Source organism: Macrotis lagotis, chromosome 1, assembly GCF_037893015.1.
Source record: "Macrotis lagotis isolate mMagLag1 chromosome 1, bilby.v1.9.chrom.fasta, whole genome shotgun sequence".
Classification (NCBI taxonomy): Eukaryota; Metazoa; Chordata; class Mammalia; order Peramelemorphia; family Peramelidae; genus Macrotis; species Macrotis lagotis.
The window spans coordinates 36317299-36342161 of NC_133658.1; the positions used below are offsets into that span (position 1 = coordinate 36317299).

Below are 24863 nucleotides of genomic sequence, written 5' to 3' on the forward strand. Positions count from 1 at the left end.
TTGAGTATAGAACAAGACATTCCAAGAAGCAGTTATTTGAGTGATAAAATGAAAATTAATCAAATGAATCATTGTAAATAATAATTCTATTGAGGAACATTTGTAAAATGTTGGACAATGTGATATGTCTTCAGAACTTTGACTTTGTCTTCTCTGGAGAAATTTTTGATTGCACGAGAAGATGTCTTTACAGACAAGCAGGAAAGGTTGAGGGGAGCAGATGAGTTACATTCATTTGAACTGGTCAGTGGAGGGAAGAACACATACACACACACACAGAAACTCACAGAGTTGGGTATAGAAATATGTTTCATTCCATTGGGGAAATAAGGATAGGGGAGAAGAGAGTAAATGAATTAAAGTAAGATAAAAAAAAGGAGTTAATCCTAAATATACATAGTCTAAAGATGTTTAAAAATATAGTTCTTTTTGAAATGGCAAAGAATGAGAATCTGAGGGAATGCCCATCAGTTAGAGAATGGTTAAGGAAGTGGTAAACTTGGTGGTCTAAAAATGTAGAAACCTATTGTGCTTTTTAAGGAATGATGAGGGATATGATTAGAGAAAAATATGGAAAACTTGGATGAACTGATACAAAGTGAGAATGAAAACAGGAGGAAAATTTATACATTGACAACAATATTGTAAATCACACAATTCTAAGACTTTTAGGATCATAATCATAATAACCAAAATAACCCACTATAATTCAGAGGATTCAAGATAAAAACCTAATGTCCACATCTTTACAAGAGGTGAAAGACTTAGGAGTGTAGATTGAAACATGTACACATATATTTTTCTTTTGGACAGGACCAGTATGGAAACTCAGTTTCCTTGACTTTACATGCTTGTTTAAGAAATTTGATTTTTCTTTCATTCTCAGCTGGGGAGAGGGAACAGGTTAGAGAAGGCAAATTCTTACTGCTTAAAAAAATAAAATTTAATTGCTTAGAAATCACTAATGGGACAAAATCAACAAACTGAGGCAGTAAAGAAAGTTTTGATGGACTGGTTCAGGTGTCAAATTGATTTATCCACTAAGAAATTCTGTTTGACTCACTAAGCAATTTTTTTAAATTTAAAAATGTAGTGCATTTTTAACTCTTAGGCAATGGGCTGGATTTGGCACTTGGTTCATTTGAACTCCAGGTGAAAAATGAGACAACTATTCTCCTTCATATGTAGTCAATGTGCAGATTTATTTTGTTTGATTGTACTTATTGTTTATTATACTTATATTTGATTATACTTACATTATACTTATATAGAGGAAGGCTTTTGATTTGGGGAGGGATAGAGAATTTGGTGAGCAGCAATGGAATTTAAAAAGAACATCAAAGAAACATTTATACACAGTGAAGAGAAGGACAGTTATAAACAGACACATACAAGCAACACAGTTTTGTTACTACCAGATTAAACTTAATATGCAATTTTAAAACCTTTCAGAATGTATGGAAAGTTCATTGCTTCATATATAGAATTTTAAAAATCTTCTTTGTATACTGAAATGTTCTTGTTTAGGTTTTTTAAGTTCATATTAAAAAGAAAATGAAAATTCAAAAAAGAAATTAGAGGCCATGGGTATAAGTGGCAGAGGCAAGATTAAACCTATGTGCTCTGCCTCTAAATCCATTGCTTTTCCTAATGTGCCAAACTACTTTATATTGCTCCTCATTTTATTCCTTCTTAGGCTTGTTCCCCTGGTGACTCGTTGCATTCTCTTCTTTCCAAATCTATATAAGATTCTCTTTATTTTTGTCTTTTTAGTTATCCCCCCTAGTTTCAACTTAAAATATAAGGCAATATTTGCAAGATATGAAAACCAAATTTTTTGTGAATATAATCTTTATCTTATATTCAAATGTTGGTCATTTGCAGGACAGGTCTTTTTCATCCCTCTAACACTCCTCTTTATTTACTCTAAAAATAGAGTCATTAAAGAGTTATTAGGTCATTTAGAAAGAAATTTAATCCTGAATCTATTGATGTAAGAATATTATCTATATTTCATTGAGTTTTACATAGCATGTTTTATGTTTTCTGTATAAAGCAAGTTAAATTGGACCTCTCAAGCAGGAAGAAAAGAGAACAATTATAAAATTAGTGAGCAGACAGAGCCTTTGAGAAATAGGGAAAAAGAGACAGTGCTGATCATATTCTTCCTTTCAGAGAACAGAACTTAGTTTACATTGGGGGATTCATATTGGACAAAAACATCTTGGCTATAATAAATGTGAGAAAACTTCCTTGAGTGCAAAGAACTCGTTTTGCCTGCAAAACCAGGACAGAAACCTTATGAATGTAAGGAGTATGGTAAGGCCTTCCATTACAGCTCAGGGCTTCATCAAAATAAGAGGATTCATATAGGAGAGAAACTTTATAAATGTAATGAATGTGGGGAGGCCTTCAGTAAGAAGAGTTCTTTTAAACAACATCAGAATTGTCTTACTGGAAAAAAAACAATCACTATAATGACAAACCCTACTTAATGTAATAAATATAGTTAGGCTCTTCATGCAAGTGCAGAACTTACTGTACAGCTAACTCTTCAGCATAGAATTCATACTAGAGAGGAACCACATTAATGTAGGAAATACCTTATTACATCATTGTTTAGTGTTTCCTAAACATCAAAAAACAGAGGAGGAACCATATTAGTGTAATAAATATGGAATGTCCTTTGAGTTTTCCAACTTTTCTCAGCATTACAGAATTCATGCTGGAGGGAAATCTCATTATTGGAATGACTGTAGAAAGACCATCATTACCAGAAAATTCATAGGATATAGTAGTCATAAAACTGTCATGAATTAGTTATATCTTTTAAAATAATGAAGAAAAATCTTCTAAAAATAGGTGAATTCATAATTAGAGAGAAACCTTATAATTGCTATAAATATAAGAAGTTAATATAAGGAGATAACTCCCATCAGTGTCTGTGCTTCAGAACATGTCTCTCTAACTCTTTGAAGTATTTCTGGAATTTCATAGTATGATTCTGGTTTTGTGTATCCACTTCATTGCCTGGGTTATCTGATTTGTTATCATCTGAAAACTGACTTCTTCTCCTGTACTGACCATAGTCAAAAATTCCATAACCTGACTCTTTCTTTGACAAAGTAACTTCATGTTATTGGAACCAGGTATATTTCTGTGCACTCCTATTCTCCTTAAGGAATGTATATACTTCTATGATCTAGTATTTTTCCAAGATTTAAAGTCTATATGTGTGTGTGTGTATGTGTGTGTGTATAAAATATAAGTACTTAAGAAAAGTGGAGGGAGAGGAAATTGAAGAAGTTTATTTATTTGAGACACAGAGACTTCAAAGAAAGAAAAAAAGCATCCCAAGATAGTCGTTCTGAACACTTTTTGAGTATTTTATATGGCTATGAGTGTGTGAAAGCTACCAAAATCATTTGTTGATTTTTTATTTGTTTATAGATAATTATGTTAATTGGAAGCAAATTAAATTAGAGCCATAGATATTTCAATTGTGATTCCTCTTATTTTCTGAGTGGACTTAAAGCAGAATTTTCTTTTTTCTGGGACTCATTGAAAAAGGGAAACTTCTTTTCTTATTGGCCACTTTCCCAGAGGCTTAACCTGGGATGAGGGTTAAGGAAAAATAAAATGGAAAACTTCTGAGTTAAAAGTCTTCTTACCTCCTAGGTTTATTGCTTTGTAAATAAAGACAATAAATTCATGACACCTATGCAAATCAGGCCTGAAATTTTTAAAAAATCATTTTGAGAGCTACAGTAAGAATAAGAATTAAGTATAATTTCTCTGGATTTATTATAAATTGTTAAATTGGGTATTTTTAGGCTACAACCAATTCTAAAAAGAATTGTCTACTCCTTTCTCTTCCCAAAAAAGAACAACATTTTAAATTTGTTCTTCCTGCTTTTTGAAAATAATTTTATTGTTTTCCAGCTATTAAAGCAGGAAGCTGGTAATGTTAAAATAATTATGCTAGCTACCTTGTTGAGATAATTATAATTTTGCTGTTATGTCCATTCCTCTTGAGCTTACATTTCCACAATGTGATCAAGGAAAATTTCATTCTGAAAATTTGTATTTTTGTTTTAAAAGCTTTAACTGTGGGACTATAAACTGCAAATATGATGTGGACAAAAGTCTGAAAAATATGATATGAAGTATTTAAGTTACAAACATTTTTTAAAAGTACCTAATTATGCTGGTAATTAATTTAGTTCTCAGGCAATGAAAACTTTAACTTGAACAAGGCAGAGACCATACTAGCCCCTTTTCTTCTCTCTAAAAATGTGAAAACATTTCTGTGGAAAAAAAAACTTTTATAAAATTTAAGATGAGACAAAAACAAGCCACAGTAATTAGAAAACAGGTTTTGGCTGGGCCAGGGGACTCATGCCAATAATCTCTGGGTTTACTGGGAAAATTGAAAATGATAGATTGATAATGCCTAACCACAAATTGGGGATTGCAGATCAGGTGTCTGCACTGGTTGACACCATTATGCTGAGTCCCTGGGAACAGAGAGGAACCAGCCATCTGCCTAAGGAATGGGCAATAGGAGAGCAAGTCAAAGAACTTGTGTCAAATAGTATTGGAATCAGGGCCAGAAATGAGGGCCACTGCACTTGGATCATGGGTGCATTGATGATTCCCAGTTTCAAAAAAGATTAGGTTTTGTATTTAATTTTTTAATTGATTTGCTACATTGAATTTAGATGTTGTAAATTTATGCATCTGGATAATGAATGTCTTAATCTCCCTTTGCACAGAGGACATTTGCCTAATAAGCTGTTACCCTCCTTCTTACCATATGGGAGGATGAAAATTCTGGTAGAAATATTTTCATTAATCCCAAAACATTGGTATACGTGCTTCCTCTTTGTATAATCTTGGAAAACAGAACAAAATATTGAAACAGTAGACTATATTTAAACCTTTAAAAGGATGAAAGAGTAGGTTTTGATCTGCATTCAGATTCCATAATTTTTTCTTTAGATGTGACTGGCATTTTCCATTACAAGTCTTTCCGAATTATCCTTGATCACAGAATTAGTGAGAGGAGCGAATCCATCATAGTTGACCATCACACAAAGTTGCTGTTAATGTGTACAAAGTTCTCCTGGTTCTGCTTGTCTTACTCTGCATCAGTCTATGAAAGTCTTTCCAGGATTTTTTGAAATCGATCTGCTCATGATTTCTTATAGTATTCCATCACATTCATATTCCAACTTGTTCAGCCATTCCTCACTTGATGGGCATGCCCTCAATTTCCTATTCTTTGCCACCACAGAAAGAATTGCAATAAATATTTTTGTACATGTGATTCCTTTGCCTTGTTTATGATAGACTTGATAGTAGGATTGCTGGATCAAAGTTTTCCTTTGGGGAGAGTTCCAAATTGCTCTCCATAATGGTTGAATCAGTTTGCAACTCCACCAACAATGCATTAGTGTCCCAGTTTTCCCACATCCCCTCCCAAGATATATCATTTTCTTTTCCTGTCATGTTTGTCAATCTGATAGGTGTGAGGTGATACCTCAGAGTTGTTTTAATTTGCATTTCTCTAATCCATAGTGATTTAGTGCACTTTTTCATATGAAGTCTATGAGGAGGCTGTGGCTAGTGACTCCAAAGCAGGGCCTCTTAAGTTTTTGGTGTCCTAGACCCTTTTCTCAGTCTTGGTGATGGTATGGACCCCTTCTCTAATATTTTTAAATGCATCAAAGAAAATAATATAAATATTATAAAAACCATTTATATTGAAATAAATATTAAAAATTCACTAAAATGTATATAAATATACTAACAAGACAATACATTTAAAATAAATAAGTGAGACTAAGTTAAATTTTAATTGTAAAACATCAGTGTGATGGCAATGGTTTCTTGACAAGGAAATAGACACATCATGGTGGCTATTCAATCAACTTGAGTTTCCTGTTTTGATGGTTACAAGTGTTGAAGGTCTTTTATTGTTTGTTTGTTTTTTCAAGGCAATGGGGTTAAGTGACTTGCCTAAGGTCACATAGCTAGGTAATTATTAAGTTTCTGAGGCCGGATTTGAACTCAGGTACTCCTGACTCCAAAGGCCAGTGCCCTATCCACTATACCAACTAGCCATCCCTGAAGGTCTTAATTCAGATAAAAGATTTTTTTATTTATTTAAGAGGTTTTTTTTTATTTTTTATTTATTTAAGAGGTTAAGTGACTTGCCCAAGGTCACACCTCTAGGCAATTAAGTGTCTGAGGCCACATTTGAACTCAGGTACTCCTGACTCCACTGCACCACCTAACTTCCCCCTACAAATGAAATGAAAAGTTCCATTATTTGTCTTACACAGTGGGGATAAGCTTCTCTCCACAAAAATCAGTGATTTTTCAGTTAAATTCCAATTGTACTAAGTATTTTGTAGTAAAATCAATCACCTTTTATTTCACTGGGTCAATATCTTCATTACAATTTATATTTGAAAGAAAAGGAAAATAATTTTGAAAGAGTTCTGCATGTTTCCTGGTATTTGGAGAATCTCTTTTAACAGATATGGAGGAAGAATTTTGCATGTCATTGCCATCTTGATAAAGCACCTCCTCCATCCTTTGAAAGGATGAGAGCCCCATCACCAGACAAAGTTGCCAGAGGCACCCACCCAGAGTTAGACAGTCCATTTGACTTAGAGAACCAGAGTTCCACACGAGGCCTTTGGGGATGGATCATTGTTATTTTGTTTGCTGCTCCTTAGTTCTGGAGTTCTCTGCCAGTCTTCCTCTCCCTTCAGTTTTCTGTCACTGCCTTTGTTATTACTACTGTATCCTTCCACTTTTGGTCATCTATACTCTTCTGCTTTCACTCTCTGCCAGCCTCCTTCAGGCACAGTCTTGAGACATCTTTGTGGCTTTAATATATTTCCATTTTTTTAACCTTTCTATACAGATACCTGAGACTTGACTTCCCCAGAATAATACCTCACACAGGAACCTCTAGTTGAATTAGGGCAATTTTGGTTCAATTCCTCTGCATCCCTCTCAGCACCTCTCAAGGAATACACAAATGCCCACTTTTCATTTCTCTTTCTCCTTCCCAATACTCCTTTCATGAACTGAAGCTAGATCAAGAAAATTACCTTGAATTCCTGTGAAGTTCTGAGGAAAAACTAAATATTAGTGGGGAATGGACAAAGGTGAGGGAGTTTTAGAATACTTCTTCGCTAATGAGAAACTTTCACGTCCCTAATAGTAGGTGTTGGTAGGGATTTGTTTTACAACAGTTCAATGGAGGGGGTGTTAATGTATTGATTCAATGAATCATTTCTCAAGAGTTTCCTATGGAATAGGCAGTGTATCAAGGCCCAGAGGCAAACATATGATCCCTGCTCTCATGAAGGTCAAATTGTAATAAATTAGCAGAGTATTAATACCCACCAATCCCTAGATGAATTTAAATATTCTCCTCTGATGGAAGAGGCAGCTCCATTAGCTCCAGGAAAATGTGACCTTCCTCTGCGGCCCTGAAAGGGCTGAATTGAATTGCTACATCTGCCCGTTTTAGCCATCTGAGGGAGAGTGCCAGGAGCAGCCTGTGGAAGGTTCTCCTCCAGGGAAAGGGGAAAGAATTTCACTTCACTCTCCCCCCACTCCAATGTTCATCATGTCTAGCCGCAGTCACTACTATTGAGGGAGAAAGAGCACTTCCATCAGCTGAAGACAAAGACATGAGGTACAGGCAATGGCTCAAGGCTGGAGGCAGCTTTGAGAGGAGGACCCTTGGCTGCAGACTCCAGACTGAATGTATTTTTATTTTTATTTTTTTAGGTTTTTGCAAGGCAAATGGGGTTAAGTGGCTTGCCCAAGGCCACACAGCTAGGCAATTATTAAGTGTCTGAGGCCAGATTTGAAGTCAGGTACTCCTAACTCCAGGGCCGGTGCTCTATCCACTGTGCCACCTAGCTGCCCCCCAGACTGAATTTAGAGAAGAGAAGACAGTCATTTTGATAGTTTTTCTGGCCACTGGAGGCTATCATTGGGATTTGACAGGCAAGGGACTTAATGCAGTAATAATCTCTATTGTCTTCTAGGTTGTTTTGTGGTGATTTTTGTTATATATTATGATCACATACATAGGTTTGGGGCAGTTGGCAGAGTGCTGACCTTGAATCAAGAAAACCTGAATTCAAGTCTGGCTTCAGTCACTTAGTAGTCCTGTCACCCTGGGTAAGCCTCAGATTCCTAATCTGTAAAATGGGAATAATAGCAGCATCTGCTACCCAGGACTGTTATGAGCATCAAATGAGATGATAATAATTATAAAGTATGAGATGTTTAGTAAGCATTATATTAATGTTAGCTATTACATTAAAAGATGTTTGGAAATGAGGATTCATGGTTTCATATAGAATCATCTTTATGTCCTGTGTATTTGGAAATTCCCCATTTTGATGTTAAGTTCAAATTTAAACACAAAAATTTTTAAAATATAAAATAATAACAGATTGTGAATCAGATAGACGAATATCTGAGTTCCTGAATATGCAAGTAGAACATCTGTGGGTGATGGCAAGCTCCAATCTTGTGGCTATCTCTGTGCTCAGCTGTGGTTATCTGTAGATCAAATAGTTGGATTGAGGAACTGAGAAGTCAGAGTAGTTAAGGAAGGATCAAAATGTCTCACACCCCTAGTGTGAGGGCAGCAGTTGGAGTGGGATAGTGAGCCAGGCACTGGCCTCATGCAGAAGGAAGAATGCCATGGTGTCGACATGTAAGTCTATAGATACTGTTGACCAGATTCTGAAGTAGGGAGAATGTCAAAGGAGAAGAAGCTGTAAGTGATGGTGGTAAAGTGAGTCAGGAAGTGGCCCAGAGAGCATGGGGCACATCCTTGGAATCCTCCAACTTCCCCTTGATGATGAGTGCAGTGGAAGAATATACAAAAGTGCAGCCAGTACTGGAAAGGGTGGTCACTGATGCAGTGTCATCTGGAGGGATCCAAGAAGAGAGCCAGAAGATAGAGTGAGAAACGAAAAGATTTTAGATGAAAACAAGTGTGTTGTGGAGCAGGCATTCCAGAGAGCTCAATTAAATGGGTGGGTAGATCTAGAGTAGAATACTAGAGAATAGGGAATGAGGGTGCTAAAACTGGGGTTGCCCCAAACAGGTATGAAACCTGCCAGCACTCTGAATGCCAGGGAAGATGGAATCCAGGGGCAGCTGTTCTGGTAATTAGGGCATAGGAGTGTGTGGATCCTGGAATAACGTGTTATCCTGAAGATCAAAATAAACAGGAGAAATAAAGAACTAATAATTTTCGAAGATAACCAAGTGTCAGTGTACATCTTCAACATCGTTCTTTAACATTTGACTAAAACTCACAAATCTATTTTAGAGAAACTGCTAACTCATCACATAGCTTCTGTCTTCTCCTTATAAAGTCTTCTCTTTAAGCATAAGATTTGGTAAAAAGAATCCAGTGAAAAGGACACCAGGGAAGCCAGAAGACTTGCTTCTAAATCTCACTTTCTCATGTGTTGTCTATGAACAAGCTCCCTCATGTTTTCCAAATATCAGTTTCCTCATCTGTAAAATAAAGGGATTTCACTCAGTGACCTCTGAAGTTTCAGTATGTGACTGGATTTGATGATGATCTCCAGTATATATCTGCTTAGGTGCTCTTGCCTATCAATGACTTCTGAAGGCTGACTCATCTGGTATAGATTCCCTGGGGACCAGGGAACAAAATTCTGGAACAAGTTAATTTTCTATCATCTAAACACAATATACTGGTTTACTTGTTGCTCCTTGAAATGGACACTACTTTTAGGTTTTTGCAAGGTACATGGGGTTAAGTGGCTTGCCCAAGGCCACACAGCTAGGTAATTATTAAGTGTCTGAGACGGATTTGAACCCAGGTACTCCTGACTCCAGGGCTGGTGCTTTATCCACTGCACCACCTAGCCGCCCCTGGACACTACTTTTAAAGGGGATGTGCTCCATGCTTGGAATAGACTTCCTTCTTAGGTCCATCCTGCTAGACTTAGCACAAATTTCACCATCTGGATGAAATCTTTCCTGTTCTCTTCAATCCTCCATTCTCTCCTCTGCCTCCCCCACCCCCAACTCCCAGGATCTTTCCTCTTAAGATTACTTTTCATTTTCTCAGGATATATCTTGTAAGGATAGAGGTAGTCCCCTAGAATACAGGCAGGATTTGGAACTAAGAGAAAGATTGAGTTTATTGAAGAAGGAAAGAGACTGTCCTGGAGGTTGGCTTCAAAGGCTTATGACTTGGTGCATCGGTTAACCTCTGTGATCTCCTCTTGCATCCCTTAGCCCCTCACATTACTGATGATACCCTGGCAGCCTCAGCCTTAGATCACTCCCACCCTCTGCTGCCTTTGCTCCTTCACATCTGTTGAACAAAGGTGGAGAATTTTAAAATAACCATTCAGTCTGGGTCCACCACAGACTTCTTGCAGATCCTCAATCTGGCCCTCACTGTTTCTGGACAGTCTTCTTATATTTCTCTAATGAATTCACTACATCACAATCCACAGTGTTGCCTCTTACCTGAGAAAGTTGCATATTTTACTGTCTCACATGATAGGTAGCTTCATCTCTTTTGTCCTCTTATATGGCAGCAAAAAGGATAATTTACATCAAATAAAAGAATATAATAATATTCTAATAACAGAAAAAATTGAATTAGTAATTATCTTTCAAAGAAAAATATCCAGGCTGGGATGGAATTTTATAAGTGAATTTTATTAAACATTTAATTAACACATTTTCATATTTTCTATATATGTATAATATACCTTTATATATATTTTATAAAACTAGGCAAAGAACTGATCCTACCTATGATGAAATGAATGAATCAAGAATTTACTAAGCACATGCTATATTCCTAGTATTGTGCCTTAGGAGACAACACATATGGAAGGTTTAATCTATAAATCAGAGGGAAATTCTTGCAGCAAAGCAGATGGCCATGTCTCTTTTATTAAATGTCATTTTCACAGATAAAATGATCATTACTCTCCAATGATGAACTATTTGACTGTTTAGTATCCAAGGCTGTCAGCCTCAGGCCTGAGGAGATCTGATGGTGGTTTGACTTGCCTGGTCCTTTGCCTCTTCTTTCCCCCTCACAGTGCCCTGCTACTTCAGCTAGCCTGGTCCTTCTGCCCAGGGAGTGGCAGTTAATTGGGTGTTGCTCGAGGTGGCTAGCCCCTTTCTTTACATGGTGCTTTTGAGAGCTGGACTGGAAGCAGGACTGGGAGTGGTGAAGGGGATGCCACTCACAGGACTCCTTTGATTATCTTCCTCTTGGTGGCAGCTGGTCAGTCCTTGTTTTTTTCTCTAACAGCTCAAGGATTTCTACAAGGATTTCTCTCAATATGGGACCTGGGGGCTGGGATTGAAGCCCTTCTGGTTGATGGCTATTGCTGTTCCCTAAGTTTTTGGCTCAAGTTGTCTGATCCTGTATTATCTCCATCAGGGTCCCAGGGCAGATGGTGGTCAAGGTAGTTTTAATTACTTGGCACATGCTTCCTCCCATCCATCCCTCAACATACCTGCTGTTTCAGCCAAGCCTCCTTGTTGCCTTGTGAGTGGCAGGCAGTTGGTGGGATGACTGGACTCTTCTCCACAGGAGAAGATAATGATTAAAGTTAGCTGAAAAAAGGACAGAGGTCCTGGGGAGTGCTGCTCACCAGGGATCTTGTGTTTCTTTTCCTTTTGGTGTTTGGTTGGCAGTTGTTGCTAGTGGTAGTATGGAAAGTAGGCTCCTTCACCATGATTACTTCTTACAATGAAAGATGACCTAAGGCATAGAAAATCAAAGTGCAGACACATATATACATATGTGTGTGTGCGTGTGTGTGTGTGTGTGTGTGTGTGTGTATTGACATCTCTTTGCATTTTCATGCCAAAGTATCAAATTAAATAATGGTAAATATAATATAGCAACATAATTTTAAAATTATAAACTATTACTAAGTTGGATACATACCAGGAATGTAGGTTTGGTTTTATATAACAAAAATATTAAACATAATAAACCACATTAATTAAAAACAATAAAAATAACATTATAATGATAGATGTCGAAAAAGGTTTTAAGAAAATACAACACCCATTTATGTTTAAGATACTAGAAGTCAGGGGCGGCTAGGTGGTGTAGTGGATAAAGCACGGGCCTTGGAGTCAGGAGTACCTGAGTTCTTAATAATGACCTAGCTGTGTGGCCTTGGGCAAGCCCCTTAACCCCATTGGCCTTGCAATGAAAAAAACAACCTAATAAAAAGAAAGATACTAGAAGTCATAGGAATGAGATCCTTTATTAAACTGGAATAGTAACAACTCAACAACATATTTATTCCAAATCAAGACTTAGCGTTACATACACTGGAGAAACCCTGAACATGTCCCGTAAGATCAGGGAAAAATCAAAGATAGCGCCAAATGTTATTTGATACACTTGTAGAAATACTAGCCATTTTTGTTGTTCAGTCATTTCAGTCATGTCCAACTCCTCCTGGCCCTAATTAGGGTGTTCTTGGCAAAGATAGGGTTTGCCATTTCCTTCTCTAGCTCATTTTAGAGGTGAAGAAAATGAGGCAAACTGACTCTAGACCTGGTGCTCCATCCACTGTGCCATCTGAGCCTAGTTAGAGTACTATGAAAATAAATTAGAGAATAGCATAGGAAAAGAGAAAAAAAAATCTCTGCTTTTGCAGATGACATGACAGTTTATGGCAGATAGCTGACATATGATAGATTATAATATATGACACATTCATTTAAAACATTAAGTCAAGAAATTTACAACTTTAGCAAAGTTGCAAGATATAAACCCAACCCATCCATGTCATTGATAGAACCCTATAAGAACATGAGCAATTCTGGGGCATCTAGGTGAAATAGTGGATAGAACACTGGCCTTGAATTCAGCTCCAATCTGACCGTAAACACTTAACCTGCTGTGACTCTGGGCAAGTTGCCTTAAAAAAAGAGCATGAACTGGGATGGCTAGGTGGTCCACCAGATAGAGCACCAGCCCTGGAGCCAGGAGTACCTGAGTTCAAATCTGACTGGAGACACTTAATAATTACCGAGCTGTGTGGCCTTTTGCCTGGCAAAAACCTAAAAAAAAAAAAATCCAAAAGAGCATGAACAATTCACCAACAAATAGTTAAAGATAGGAATAGCCAATTAATTCTTAAGGTAAAAAATCCAAGCTATCAACATTTATGTGAGAAAATTCTTCTAATAATTAATAAAAGAAATATAAAATGAAACAACTCAGAGATTCCATCTCAAGCCATCAGACGGACACAAATGGAAAATATTTTTCAGAGGGATTTTGGGAGGACTCGCATATCAGTATTGCAAATTGTCTTATCCATTCTGGGAAATAAATTGGAATTATATATTCCCCAATGTTACTAAAATGTGCCTTCATATTTCAAAGAAATTAAAGAGGGGAAATACCACATAAAAGGTTTGTAGAAGGTTCTTTTTATTGTAGCAAAACTGGGGGAGGAAGTAGCTGCTGAGTTAGTGAAGAAGAGTTGAGCAAATGATGACATTTGAATGTGATAGAAAATTATTTTAAGAGTTATTACAAGAGACAGATTTAGGGGAACCAAAGGGCCTTTCATGAAGTGGTGCAGAGAGAAGTGGGTAGATTCCCACCTCCTGGTAGAGGTGAGGGATGAGGTGTACATTTTCCAACCTGGCCAAGGTGGGGATTTGATTTTCTTGATTGTACTTTTTTGTTATGAGGTAAGTGTGTTTAGATTGTATCGTGTCCCATTTCCACCCTTCTAGAGTTAGTATAGAAGTTTCTAAGAAGCAAAGGGCAATCTTGAAGTCCTGTCCATACAGACTGTTCCAAAGATAAAGAGCACAATGGCTCCTTGTGAACTTTCTGCTCCTCCTGAGACCATGTGCTAAATGAAGGGATGCCATCGACTCCTGGCTGCAGGGCGCTTGCTCTCATGATACACAAACCTCTGATAAGCTCCAGAAACCCGGGGTAACACCACATTGTCTTGATAACTTTGCTACGAGGTGGATTTTTTGCTGACAATTTAGAGAGGATGGGGATGTGGCAAGGAACTAACCCCAAGGTAGTACAGCTAAGTTAGGCTGTCTACCACCAAAAACCTTGTAAAAAAAAAAAACAAGAGACCCAGCCTCCTTCCTCAGCCCAAGCACCATCAGCCTCCTCTGCTGAGTGCTCCCAAGGTAGATCTGAGCTTAGGGACGTGAGTCTTCCTCTCCTCTTCCCATGCTGCCTGCCCTCCTCCACCAGCCCACCCTCTGTCTCTCTCTCTGGGGCAGGCCCAGGCCCTCCTCCCCCTGCCATTTACCTCTGCACTCTCTCTACCTAGTTATCAAGTGGGATTGAAGCATAACTGATGGGGTAAACCATAATTTGATATTGGAGCTTATGCCTGACAAGCCTTGAGATAGAGAAATACACATGGGAAAATTCCTCTCTGTCCTTGCCTGGCTAAAAACACAGGCTTGAGAAGATTCCACCATTTATCTTTGTGATAAGGTAGACTTTGAGTCTGTGTGACTGAGAAAGGCTTTTGGATGTAGAAAAGCATCCCTGAGAGAATTCCTCCCATGTGTCCCTGCATAGCCGAAGCTCCTGAACTTCCCTCACTTCCATGTTAATCTGTAAATGAGAACTGTTTTCCTCCCTTCCTTCACTGACAATTCCCGGCCCCTTATTCCATCTCCCCACCCTTTCCCCTGGGAAAGCCACAGACCAAAGCTCCCTAACCACTAACCATCTGTTAATTAAGGCGGCTCAGATTCTCCCACTGAAGTTCACCCCGTTTTCCCTTTGGTAGACTGTCCCTTGACCTGTGCTGGCTGTCTCCCATTGCTCTTGATTTGACTGTGAGCAAAGAATTAAACTTGGCTTCCAAGGCCTCCCCGGTTCCTGTGGATTCTCTCACAACCCAGATCCGGGGAAGGGGCTTTAACTGCCTTTGCCCAAGAATCAAGACTTGCCCAGTTACTTGTGCGTCTGCCCCCAGCTCCACCCCCAGGCATGCCCTTGTGCTCCCAGCTCCTTGTTCCACAAATTAATTAGATTCAGGAAGGGGGTGTCTATGTGGCTGTGTGTGTGTGTGTGTGTGTGTGTGTTGGGGGTAAAGAAATGTATGGGGAAAATCAAAGTGACAAAATAGGAGTGACAGTGAAACATTTAAAAATACACAAAAGAAAACAGTCAAAATATTCACAGAGAAATTGTATTAGAAATAGCAGGTAGTGGATAGAGCACCCTGGAGTCAGGAGGACCTGAGTTCAAATCCAGCCTCAGATACTTAATTACCCAGCCATTTGACCTTGGGCAAGCCACTTATTCCTGTTGCCTTGCCAAAAAAGAAAGAAAGAAAGAAAAGAAAGAAAGAAAAAGAAGAAAGAAAGAAAATGCTAAATTTAACATATTTTAAAGATTTATGGTGTCATAACAATGTACTTTGTATATTGAAATGTTATATTTGTTTATGATTGCTAATTGCATTTTTTTCAATAATTTAAAAATTCCTCTCAGAGGACCACTCTCAATGAATGGGAAGGGGGTTAAAGTAATAAATCCTGAGTACTTCCTAAGTGGCAGGCAGAGTTTTCTCCTAAAACTCCATCCTCCTTGTTTCCATCTCCCTGAGATTTTCCTACATTATTATACAACTTTCTTCCCTGATGAGACTTCTCTGGTTGGGGATGCTGATTTTCCATAGGTCTAGTATTTTTGCTGTTTCTAGTCCAATCTTAATGAGCTTCTAAAACAACTGGATAGAAGCCAAGGGATTTCAAAGTTTTTTTTTTCTTTCTTCACAGTAGGATAGGATAAAAATGGTATTATTTATGGAATAATTGTTTTTTGAAATTTCCCTTCTTTAGGATTAAGTCATTGAATAAACTATTCCCTACATGCAACATTCAATAAATACAATTGTAATCAAGTGTGGTGTAATGGTATTAAAGACTGGAGAATATGGCAAGTAAGAGTCTGGGAAGCAGCTTGAGGAACCACTAGTTAATGTCTATTTAAGACTCATGGGCTCCCCAGGGACTGGAATATTATAAGGGCACACAGCAGATGATCCGACTGGGTTCAATCATGGGAGCTTGAGTGTTTCACTGAGGGGGCTCTGCTCCCCACTCTCACATTTGGGCCATTAAATTCAATACCAAATTACCTTTGCCAGTTTTCACTTGTATGCTACGTATACCTGCACCGGGAGGTAAGAAGTCATTGAGTTTCCAGCTCCAGACTAAATATAAAAGCCCACCAATCCGCATTTACAGAAACAACCTGGGTCAGAGTTCAGCCACTTAAACGTGGATGCCTCTGGACAGCGGGCAGAAGTCCCTGCTTCGGCCTCATCAGAAGCTACAAGCAGCCACCCGCTGTCTGGCCTGCGTCCCCCCCGGGGCTTCCCCCCAGGAACAAGCCCCCACACTCGGCCTGCTGGTGAAACGGTCCGGTTCGGGCCTCTACTGCTTAGGTGGGGGGCCAAGCAGCTCTCTGGGACCCCCACCCCCATGTGCATGGGGCCCCGCGCCGGTACTAGCCGTGACGGCTCCGGACATCCCCGGGAGTGACCGGGGCGCAGTCCCGCTTTGCTGTGTGGTGCATAAGGGGGTTCAGCTCGAGCATCCCGGGCCGGAAGCCCCATTGCACCCCCACAGGGTCCAGGGCCGGAGCTCCCTGTGGCCCAGGCAGTTGTGGCCTGGCTCCGGGCCTGTGGCGCTGTTTACAGGTGTGGGCCCAGGCCCAGCCACAGGAGCTCGGTAAGTGTCCTGAGGCTGCATTTGAACTCGGGGCTTCTGGCGGCCATCCACAGTGCCGGGGGGTGGAGGCTGGGGCGGGGGCGGCACCATGGAAGCTCTCGTGGGGCCTTTCTAGAAGGCCAGGACGTCGGAGAGGCCACGTCAGGCCGGGCACGGCCCGCGCCAGGTGGGCCTCAGGACGCCCGCAGGACGCGCCATCAGGGTGAGGACTTGCCCAAGGTCACGCGGTGAGTGTCTGGGGCTGGATTCGAACCCCGGGCCCCCGACTGCAGGCGCAGGGCGCCACCGCGGCCCTCCGTGCGGGATGGGGCTCTAGGCCTCCGCGGCGGCCCGCTATGCCCGCCTCAGGGCCGCGGCTCGTGCGCCTGCGCGCCCTCGGAACTACGATTCCCAGAAGGCCACGGTCGTCCTTGACCCTCTGCACTTCCCTTCGCCGCCTCTGGTTTCTAAGGCTCCGGAGCCGCGCCGGGCGACGGAGGCCGCAGGGCGGGCGGAAGGCGCCCCTCAGGAGGCACTGCGCGTGCGCGGGCCGGGCCCCTCCCCGCAGCGCCAATCAGCGGGGCCGCCGCCCCGCCGCGCCCCCGCCCCGCCCCCGCCCCGGCTTCGCGGCTCCCCGCACCTTTCTTCTGCGGCCGAGCGCGGCCCGACCCTGGGCAAGACCCCTCCTCCGGGCAGCCGTGACCCGCGGGGCGCTGCGGGGGGCGCGGGGGGCGCGGGGGCGCGGGGGCGCGGGGGCGCGGGGGGCGCGGGGGGCGCGGGGGCGCGGGGGGCGCGGGGGCGCGGGGGGCGCGGGGGCGCGGGGGGCGCGGGGGCGCGGGGGCGCGGGGGCGCGGCCGCTGCCCCGCGGCTGAAGGCACAGCCCAGGCCCGGCGGCCGGGGAGAAGAGAAAGCAGGGATGCGGCTGCGGCGGCCGCGGGTACGCCCCTCCCCCTCCCCGCCCCGCCCGCCCCTCCCCCTCCCCGCCCCGCCCGCCCCTCCCCCTCCCCGCCCCGCCCCCCAGTGAAGGAGACGCAGCCCCACCCGTGGCAGGTCCTTGGGCCGCGCGGGGCGGAGGGGGGAGGGGCGAGCGCGGGGGCCGCGGAGGGCGCGGGGGCGCGGGGGGCGCGGGGGGCGCGGGGACGCGGCCCTGCTGGGGGTCGCCCCTCCGGGCCTGCGGCGTGGCGTGTGGCCTGCCCGTGCCCATTAGCGCGTGGAGCCGCGGGGGGGGGGGGTGAGTGACAGGACACGGGTGGGCCCAGGGTGGGCGCAGGCCCGGAGCCTGGGGGGGTCGCGCTGGGGGGAACCGAAGCCAAAAGCCCCTCAGTCAGTGACGTCATCAAGAAAAGCAGCTGGGGGCGGCTAGGTGGCGCAGGGGATAGAGCACCGGCCCTGGAGGCAGCAGGACCCGGGTTCAAATCCGGACTCAGACACTTAATAATGGCCTAGCTGGGTGGCCTTGGGCAAGCCACTTAACCCCACATGCCTTGCAAAAACTTAAAAACAAACAGAAAGAAAAGCAGCTTGGCCTTAGGACGTAATTCTGCCATCTCCTACTTCGTGCTTGCTCCTCAGGGGCAGGGTTCCTCTCTGGTCACCTTCGGCTGAGCCCAGTGCGCTCACGGAAACAAGGACAGACTAACAGACTGCCTTCTGTGGGGGTGGGGGAGGGAAGCGAGAGTGGGGGCAAATTGTAAACTCAGAGTAGATAAAGTCTTTCTTAAAAAAAGGCAGTTTTAATAGACATAGGAAATCTGACTAATCAATATTGGTCCCAGAGGACCAGTGATGAACTGTATCGCCCATGTTTTGACAGAAACGTCATATACTCCAGATGCAAAAAGAGATTCCTTTTTTTTTTTTGACGTTTCTAATTGTGAGAATTTGTATTGATTGTGTGTATTGGTTGCCAGCGTTTTGATTTTCTTTCCTTTTTTTTCATTGAGATGGGAGGAAAGAAGAGAAAAAAAATAAATGCTTATGTATGAAAAGAATTACAAAATAGGTTGGAGGCAACATGTATGGAGCTTTAAATGCCAACCAGAATATATTTTTATCTTAAAGGAACTATGGAGCTACCAAAATACAGGAGTGATGCTGAAGTTTTGTAGTGCATTCCATTCAAAGATCATTTCAAGGAATCAAGAATTTTTGTCAGAAGAATAGAAAGCTCCCAGGAAAAAAAAATTTTCTCAGCTATTTGAATTAGGGTCCTCATTTAGAAGAAGGATTAGCCTCATTTTTGCTTTACCTCAGAGGATACATTCAAGGGCAAGGGATGGAACTTAGGAAGGTGCAAATTTAGACTTGATTAGAAAGTCACACATTTCCTAACAAAGAAAAGTTTCCCAAAGTGGAATGGACTCCCTTGGAAGGGAGTGTGCTCTCCCTCATTGGAGCTCTTTTAGTAATGGTGGTATGATCATTTATAAGTTAGCGGTATGATCATTTATAGGTTAGATAGAGAGAGACAAGGTGGTTTTTAAGGGGTCTCTAAGGGCTTCAGATTTTAAGGATAACAGCAAATACAAACTGTAGTATTTGGTTTCAACCTACATTGATTTCACAGTTTTATTACTTGATTTCTCTCTTCCCATCTTCACCCACCCGCCAACTGGACTGCATTTCACACCTGAAAACTGTAATGGAACTAGCTATGGTGCCTAGAATACACTCCTGTCTTGTCTAGATTTCCCTCTTAGAGTGATTATCTTCCTGCAAAACTTAACTTGGATGCAACCTTCCCTTGGAAGCCTTTCTTGCTCCCCAGTTAATGGTTTTCTATTCCTCCTCAGCTGTCCATTGATTTTTCCTGGGCTTGTACAGTATGTTCTCGGGATCATCTCAGTTGTTTGAGGGAAAAGATTATTTCCCTTTGGGCCTTTCTCTCCCTTTCGCTCTCTAGTAGGTATCCAATAAATATTTATTGAATTGACTTGTCACCTGGGAACAGCCCCGGAGTTTTCTCTACTAGTCACCTCAATGGAGAGGTGACATGGGAAACTGAGAGGGGGGGATAAACCCTTCTAGAACATATACTGGGACTTCTTGCCTATGAATGCAGATCCTGCTAAATGAGGTCCATGTTAACTTGTAATTCCCCTTCCTCCCCAGTTTTGCCTCTTGTGGCCTCTGCCCTTCCCCAGGAGGTGAGAGTATTGAAGAAGAAGGAATGGCATCTGTAGCCCAGACAGCCAGGGCCAGCATGGTAAGTGCAATCTGCTGCTTCCTGAAATAATACCAGCTCATTCCACAGTGTGTAGATATATTTCTTTCTCTTACCCTGTAATGCCCGAATCTGTGGCTGTCCTAGAAGTCTTAAGTAATCTGATCTGTGATGGTGCAGAAAGACATTATTTGGGAAATAAGGTTGGCTGTTGTTCTAGATCATACCTCCTGGGGATCATATGACTCTCATTTTCTTGCCCTTTGATAACCTGAACAGAATGTAGAAATTGTAAAAATTAAGACGCTGGCCTGGTATTAATTATATTGAACCAATTAAATGGTATTTGACAGAATAGTATTAATCTGTTACTCATCTGGCCAATTGAGTGGGTGATTTCCTGTGTGTGTAGCAAGTATAAAATGGATATTCTTGGTTTCCTTAGTGACAGTAGCAATACAGCTATTCCTGGCAAATAACTCTTTTTTTTAAATGAAGCTTTTATTATATTTTTTCAATTACATGCAAAGGTAGTTTCCAACATTCTTTTGTAAGCTTTTGAACTCCACATTTTCTACCAACTTCCCTTCTCTTCACCTTCCCCCATTCCCCACCACCACTATGGCAGCAAACAGTCTGATATAAGTTGTACATGCACAATCATATTAACATATTTCCATATTCAAGTGTAGAGTGTGTTCAAGAAAGATTAGTACCTCTGATGTGAGGTTTTGCTGAGTCCTTTTTCAGGGCTGCTTTTCACCTTTGATGTTCACCTAAGAGACTGAATTCTCACCTGTGGCTCCAAAATGCTATAGCATGCACGGCAGCCACACCCCAGTAAACTCTTGTAGCAGACAGGATAACTGAGGGGTCTCAAACCCAAGCATGTGCAGTCTCCACTGATGGAATGGTCAGATGAGAATATTCCTTTCACATTAGGCCATTGGACTCAGATGACTCATGATGGTCTTTTTCGAGAATGAAGGAAAATCATCATCATCATCATCATCACATCCTTCTCAGGGTTCATGTATTGCCATATATGTTTATGCTTAGACTCTCTTAAAAGAGACATAGTGAATGAATATACTTACCCTAAAAACCTCAAACCTGTCTCCCAGACCTTAAGTTGTAGAGATTCCTGATATGTTGCTAAAACTAATAGATCAAAGTTAATGAGTGAGATTATCATTTGGAAAGAAGTAGTTCATTCCAGAAATTCTGAATCTCAGAACAAACTCTTTGTCTCATTGGAATGTTTTTAGTCTGTTTAGTCTGCCACTATTAGGAATGAAGAAAGGAGTCTCATTTATTCATACAGACATAATGCAAAGATTTCCCAACTGTTATGTTCACCAGTGTTGAGAAGGGTGGCAAAAGCAGCTGTGTCATTATAAAGGAGAGGGAGAGGGAAGACTCATGATATCCTGAAGACAGAAGTAGGAAAGGAATAGATTTCTTTTTTTATTATTAAAGATTTTACTTATTTTGAGTTTTACAATTTTTCCCCTAATCTTACTTCCCTCCCCTCACCCCCCACAGAAGGCAATTTGTCAGTCTTTACATTGTTTCTATGGTATATACTGATCCAAATTGAGTGTGATGAGAGAGAAATCATATTCTTAAGGAAGAAATATAAAGTATAAGAGATAGCAAGATCAGACAGTGAGATAACAGGTTTTTCCCCCCTAAATTTAAGGTAATAGTCATTGATCTTTGTTCAAATTCCATGTTTCTTTCTCTGGATACAGATGGTATTCTCCATCACAGAGAGCCCCAAATTGTCCCTGATTGTTGCACCAATGGAATGAGCGAGTCCATCAAGGTTGATCATTGCCCCCATGTTGCTGTTAGGGTGTACAATGTTTTTCTGGATTGTGCTTGTCTCACTCAGCATCAGTTCATGTACATCCTTCCAGGCTTCCCTGAAATCCCATCCCTCCTGGTTTCTAATAGAACAGTAGTGTTCCATGACATACATATACCACAGTTTGCTAAGCCATTCCCCAGTTGAAGGACATTTACTTAATTTCCAATTCTTTGCCACCACAAACAGGGCTGCTATGAATATTTTTGTACAAGTGATGTTTTTACTCTTTTTCATCATCTCTTCAGGGTATAGACCCAGTAGTGGTATTGCTGGATCAAAGGGTATGCACATTTTTGTTACCCTTTGGGCATAGTTCCAAATTGCTCTCCAGAAAGGTCAGATGAGTTCACAGCTCCACCAACAATGTAATAGTGTCCCAGATTTCCCACATTCCTTTCAACATTGATCATTGTCCTTTGTGGTCATACTGGCCAGTCTGAGAGGTGTGAGGTGATACTTCAGAGATGTTTTAATTTGCATTTCTCTAATAAGTAATGATTTAGAGCAATTTTTCATATAACTGGATTGCTTTGATTTCCTCATCTGTAAATTGCCTTTGCATATCCTTTGACCATTTGTCAATTGGGGAATGCCTTTTTTTAAAAAAATATGACTCAGTTCTCTGTATATTTTAGAAATGAGTCCTTTGTCAGAAACATTAGATGTAAAGATTGTTTCCCAGTTTAGTGCATTTCTTTTGATCTTGGTTACAATGATTTTGTCTGTGCAAAAGCTTTTTAATTTAATGTAATTGAAATCATCTAGTTTGTTTTTAGTGATGTTCTCCACCTCTTCCTTAGACATAAACTGCTTCCCTTTCCATAGATCTGACATTAACTAGTCCTTGATCTTCTAATTTGCTTATAGTATTGTTTTTTATGTCTACATCCTGTATCCATTTGGATCTTATCTTGGTATAGGGTGTGAGGTGTTGGTCTAATCTAAGTTTCTTCCATACTAACTTCCAATTTTCCCAGCAGTTTTTATCAAAGAGAGAGTTTTTATCCCAATAGCTGGCCTCTTTGGGTTTATCAAACAGCAGATTACTATAATCATTTCCTGCTATTGCATCTAGTCTATTCCACTGGTCCACCACTCTATTTCTTAGCCAGAAAGTTTTGATGATTGATGCTTTATAATATAATCTTAGATCTGGTAGGGATAAGCCACCTCCTTTTGCATTTTTTTTTCATTTAATCTCTGGAAATTCTTGACTTTTTATTTCTCCGTATGAATTTACTTACAACTTTTTCTAACTCATTCATTTTTTGGAATTTTGATTGGCAGGGCACTAAACAGGTAGTTTAGTTTTGGTAGAATTGTCATTTTTATTATATTAGCTTTACCTATCCATGAGCAGTTGATGTTTGCCCAGTTATTTAAATCTGATTTAATTTGTGTGAGAAGTGTTTTATAATTGTTTCCAAAAAATTTATGAGTCTGCCTTGGCAAATAGACTCCCAGGTATTTTATATTGTCTGAGGTTACTTTGTTTTGTTTGTTTGGGGGGTTTTTTAGGTTTTTTGCAAGGCAAATGGGGTTAAGTGGCTTGCCCAAGGCCACACAGCTAGGTAATTATTAAGTGTCTGAGACCGGATTTGAACCCAGGTACTCCTGACTCCAAGGCCAGTGCTTTATCCACTATGCCACCTAGCCTCCCCCTGAGGTTACTTTGAATGGGATTTCTCTTTCTAGCTCTTCCTGCTGTATCTTGCTAGACATATATAGAAAAGTTGAGGATTTATGAGGGTTTATTTTATATCCTGCAACTTTGCTAAAATTGCTCATTGTTTCCAGTAGTTTTTTGGATGATTTCTTGGGATTCTCTAGGTATACCATCATGTCATCTGTAAAGAGTGAGAGGTTTGTCTCTTCCTTCCCAATTCTAATTCCTTCGATTTCTTTTTCTTCTCTAATTGCTGAAGCTAACTTTTCTAATATGATATTGAATAGTAGTGGTGATAATGGGTACCCTTGTTTCAGCCCTAATTTTATTGGGAATGCCTCTAGCCTCTCCCCATTGAATATAATGCTTGTTGATAATTTCAGATAGATACTGCTTATTATTCTAAGGAACAGTCCATTTATTCCTGCACTCTCTAGTGTTTTAAGTAGGAATGGGTGCTGTATTTTGTCAAAAGCTTTTTTAGCATCTACTGATATGATCATATAATTTCTGATAGGTTTGTTGTTGATATAATTGATTATACTAACAGTTTTCCTAATATTGAACCAACACTGCATTCCTGGGTTGAATCCTACTTGGTCAAAATGCATTATCCTGGTGATAACTTGTTGTAATCGTTTTGCTAAGATTTTTGCATCTATATTCATCAGGGAGATAAGTCTGTAATTTTCTTTCTCTCTTTTAACTCTTCCTGGTTTAAGTATCAGCACCATATTGGTTTCATAGAAAGAGTTAGGCAGAGTTCTATCTTCCCCTGTTTTTCCAAAGAGTTTATATAGAATTGGAACCAATTGTTCCTTAAATCTTTGGTAGAATTCACTTGTGAATCCATCAGGCCCTGGGGATTTTTTCTTGGGGAGTTCAATAATGGCTTGTTGAATTTCATTTTCTGAGATAGGGTTGTTTAGGTATTTAATCTCCTCTTCATTTAACCTGGGCAACTTATATTTTTGTAAATATTCATCCATTTCACTTAGATTGTCAAATTTATTGGCATAGAGTTGGGCAAAATAATTCTGAATTATTACTTTAATTTCCTCCTCATTGGTGGTGAGTTCACCTTTTCCATTTATGATACTAGCAAATTGGTTTTCTTCTTTCTTTTTTTAATTAAATTGATCAGAGGTTTATCAATTTTATTGCTTTTTTCATAAAATAAACTTGGTTTTACTTATTAATTCAATAGTTTTTTGTTTTTGATTTTATTAATTTCTCCTTTAATTTTTAGAATTTCTAATTTGGTATTTAATTGGGGATTTTTAATTTGTTCTTTGTCTAATTTTTTTAGTTGCATATTTAGTTCATTGATTTCCTCTTTCTCTAATTTATTCATGTAAGCA

The 24863-nt window shown here is 40.6% G+C and overlaps 1 protein-coding gene across 1 annotated transcript in view; it reads left to right on the forward strand.

Annotated features, from left to right (window-relative positions):
- Positions 1-17653: 17653 nt before the first annotated feature.
- LOC141495753 (uncharacterized) overlaps positions 17654-24863 on the forward strand; it is a 59825-nt gene continuing 52615 nt past the window's right edge. Inside the window, exons 1-2 of the mRNA XM_074197459.1 lie at positions 17654-17737; positions 19912-20005. Coding sequence (XP_074053560.1) covers positions 19970-20005 — 36 coding nt within the window. The 5' untranslated portion in view covers positions 17654-17737; positions 19912-19969. The remainder of the gene's footprint in view (positions 17738-19911; positions 20006-24863) is intronic.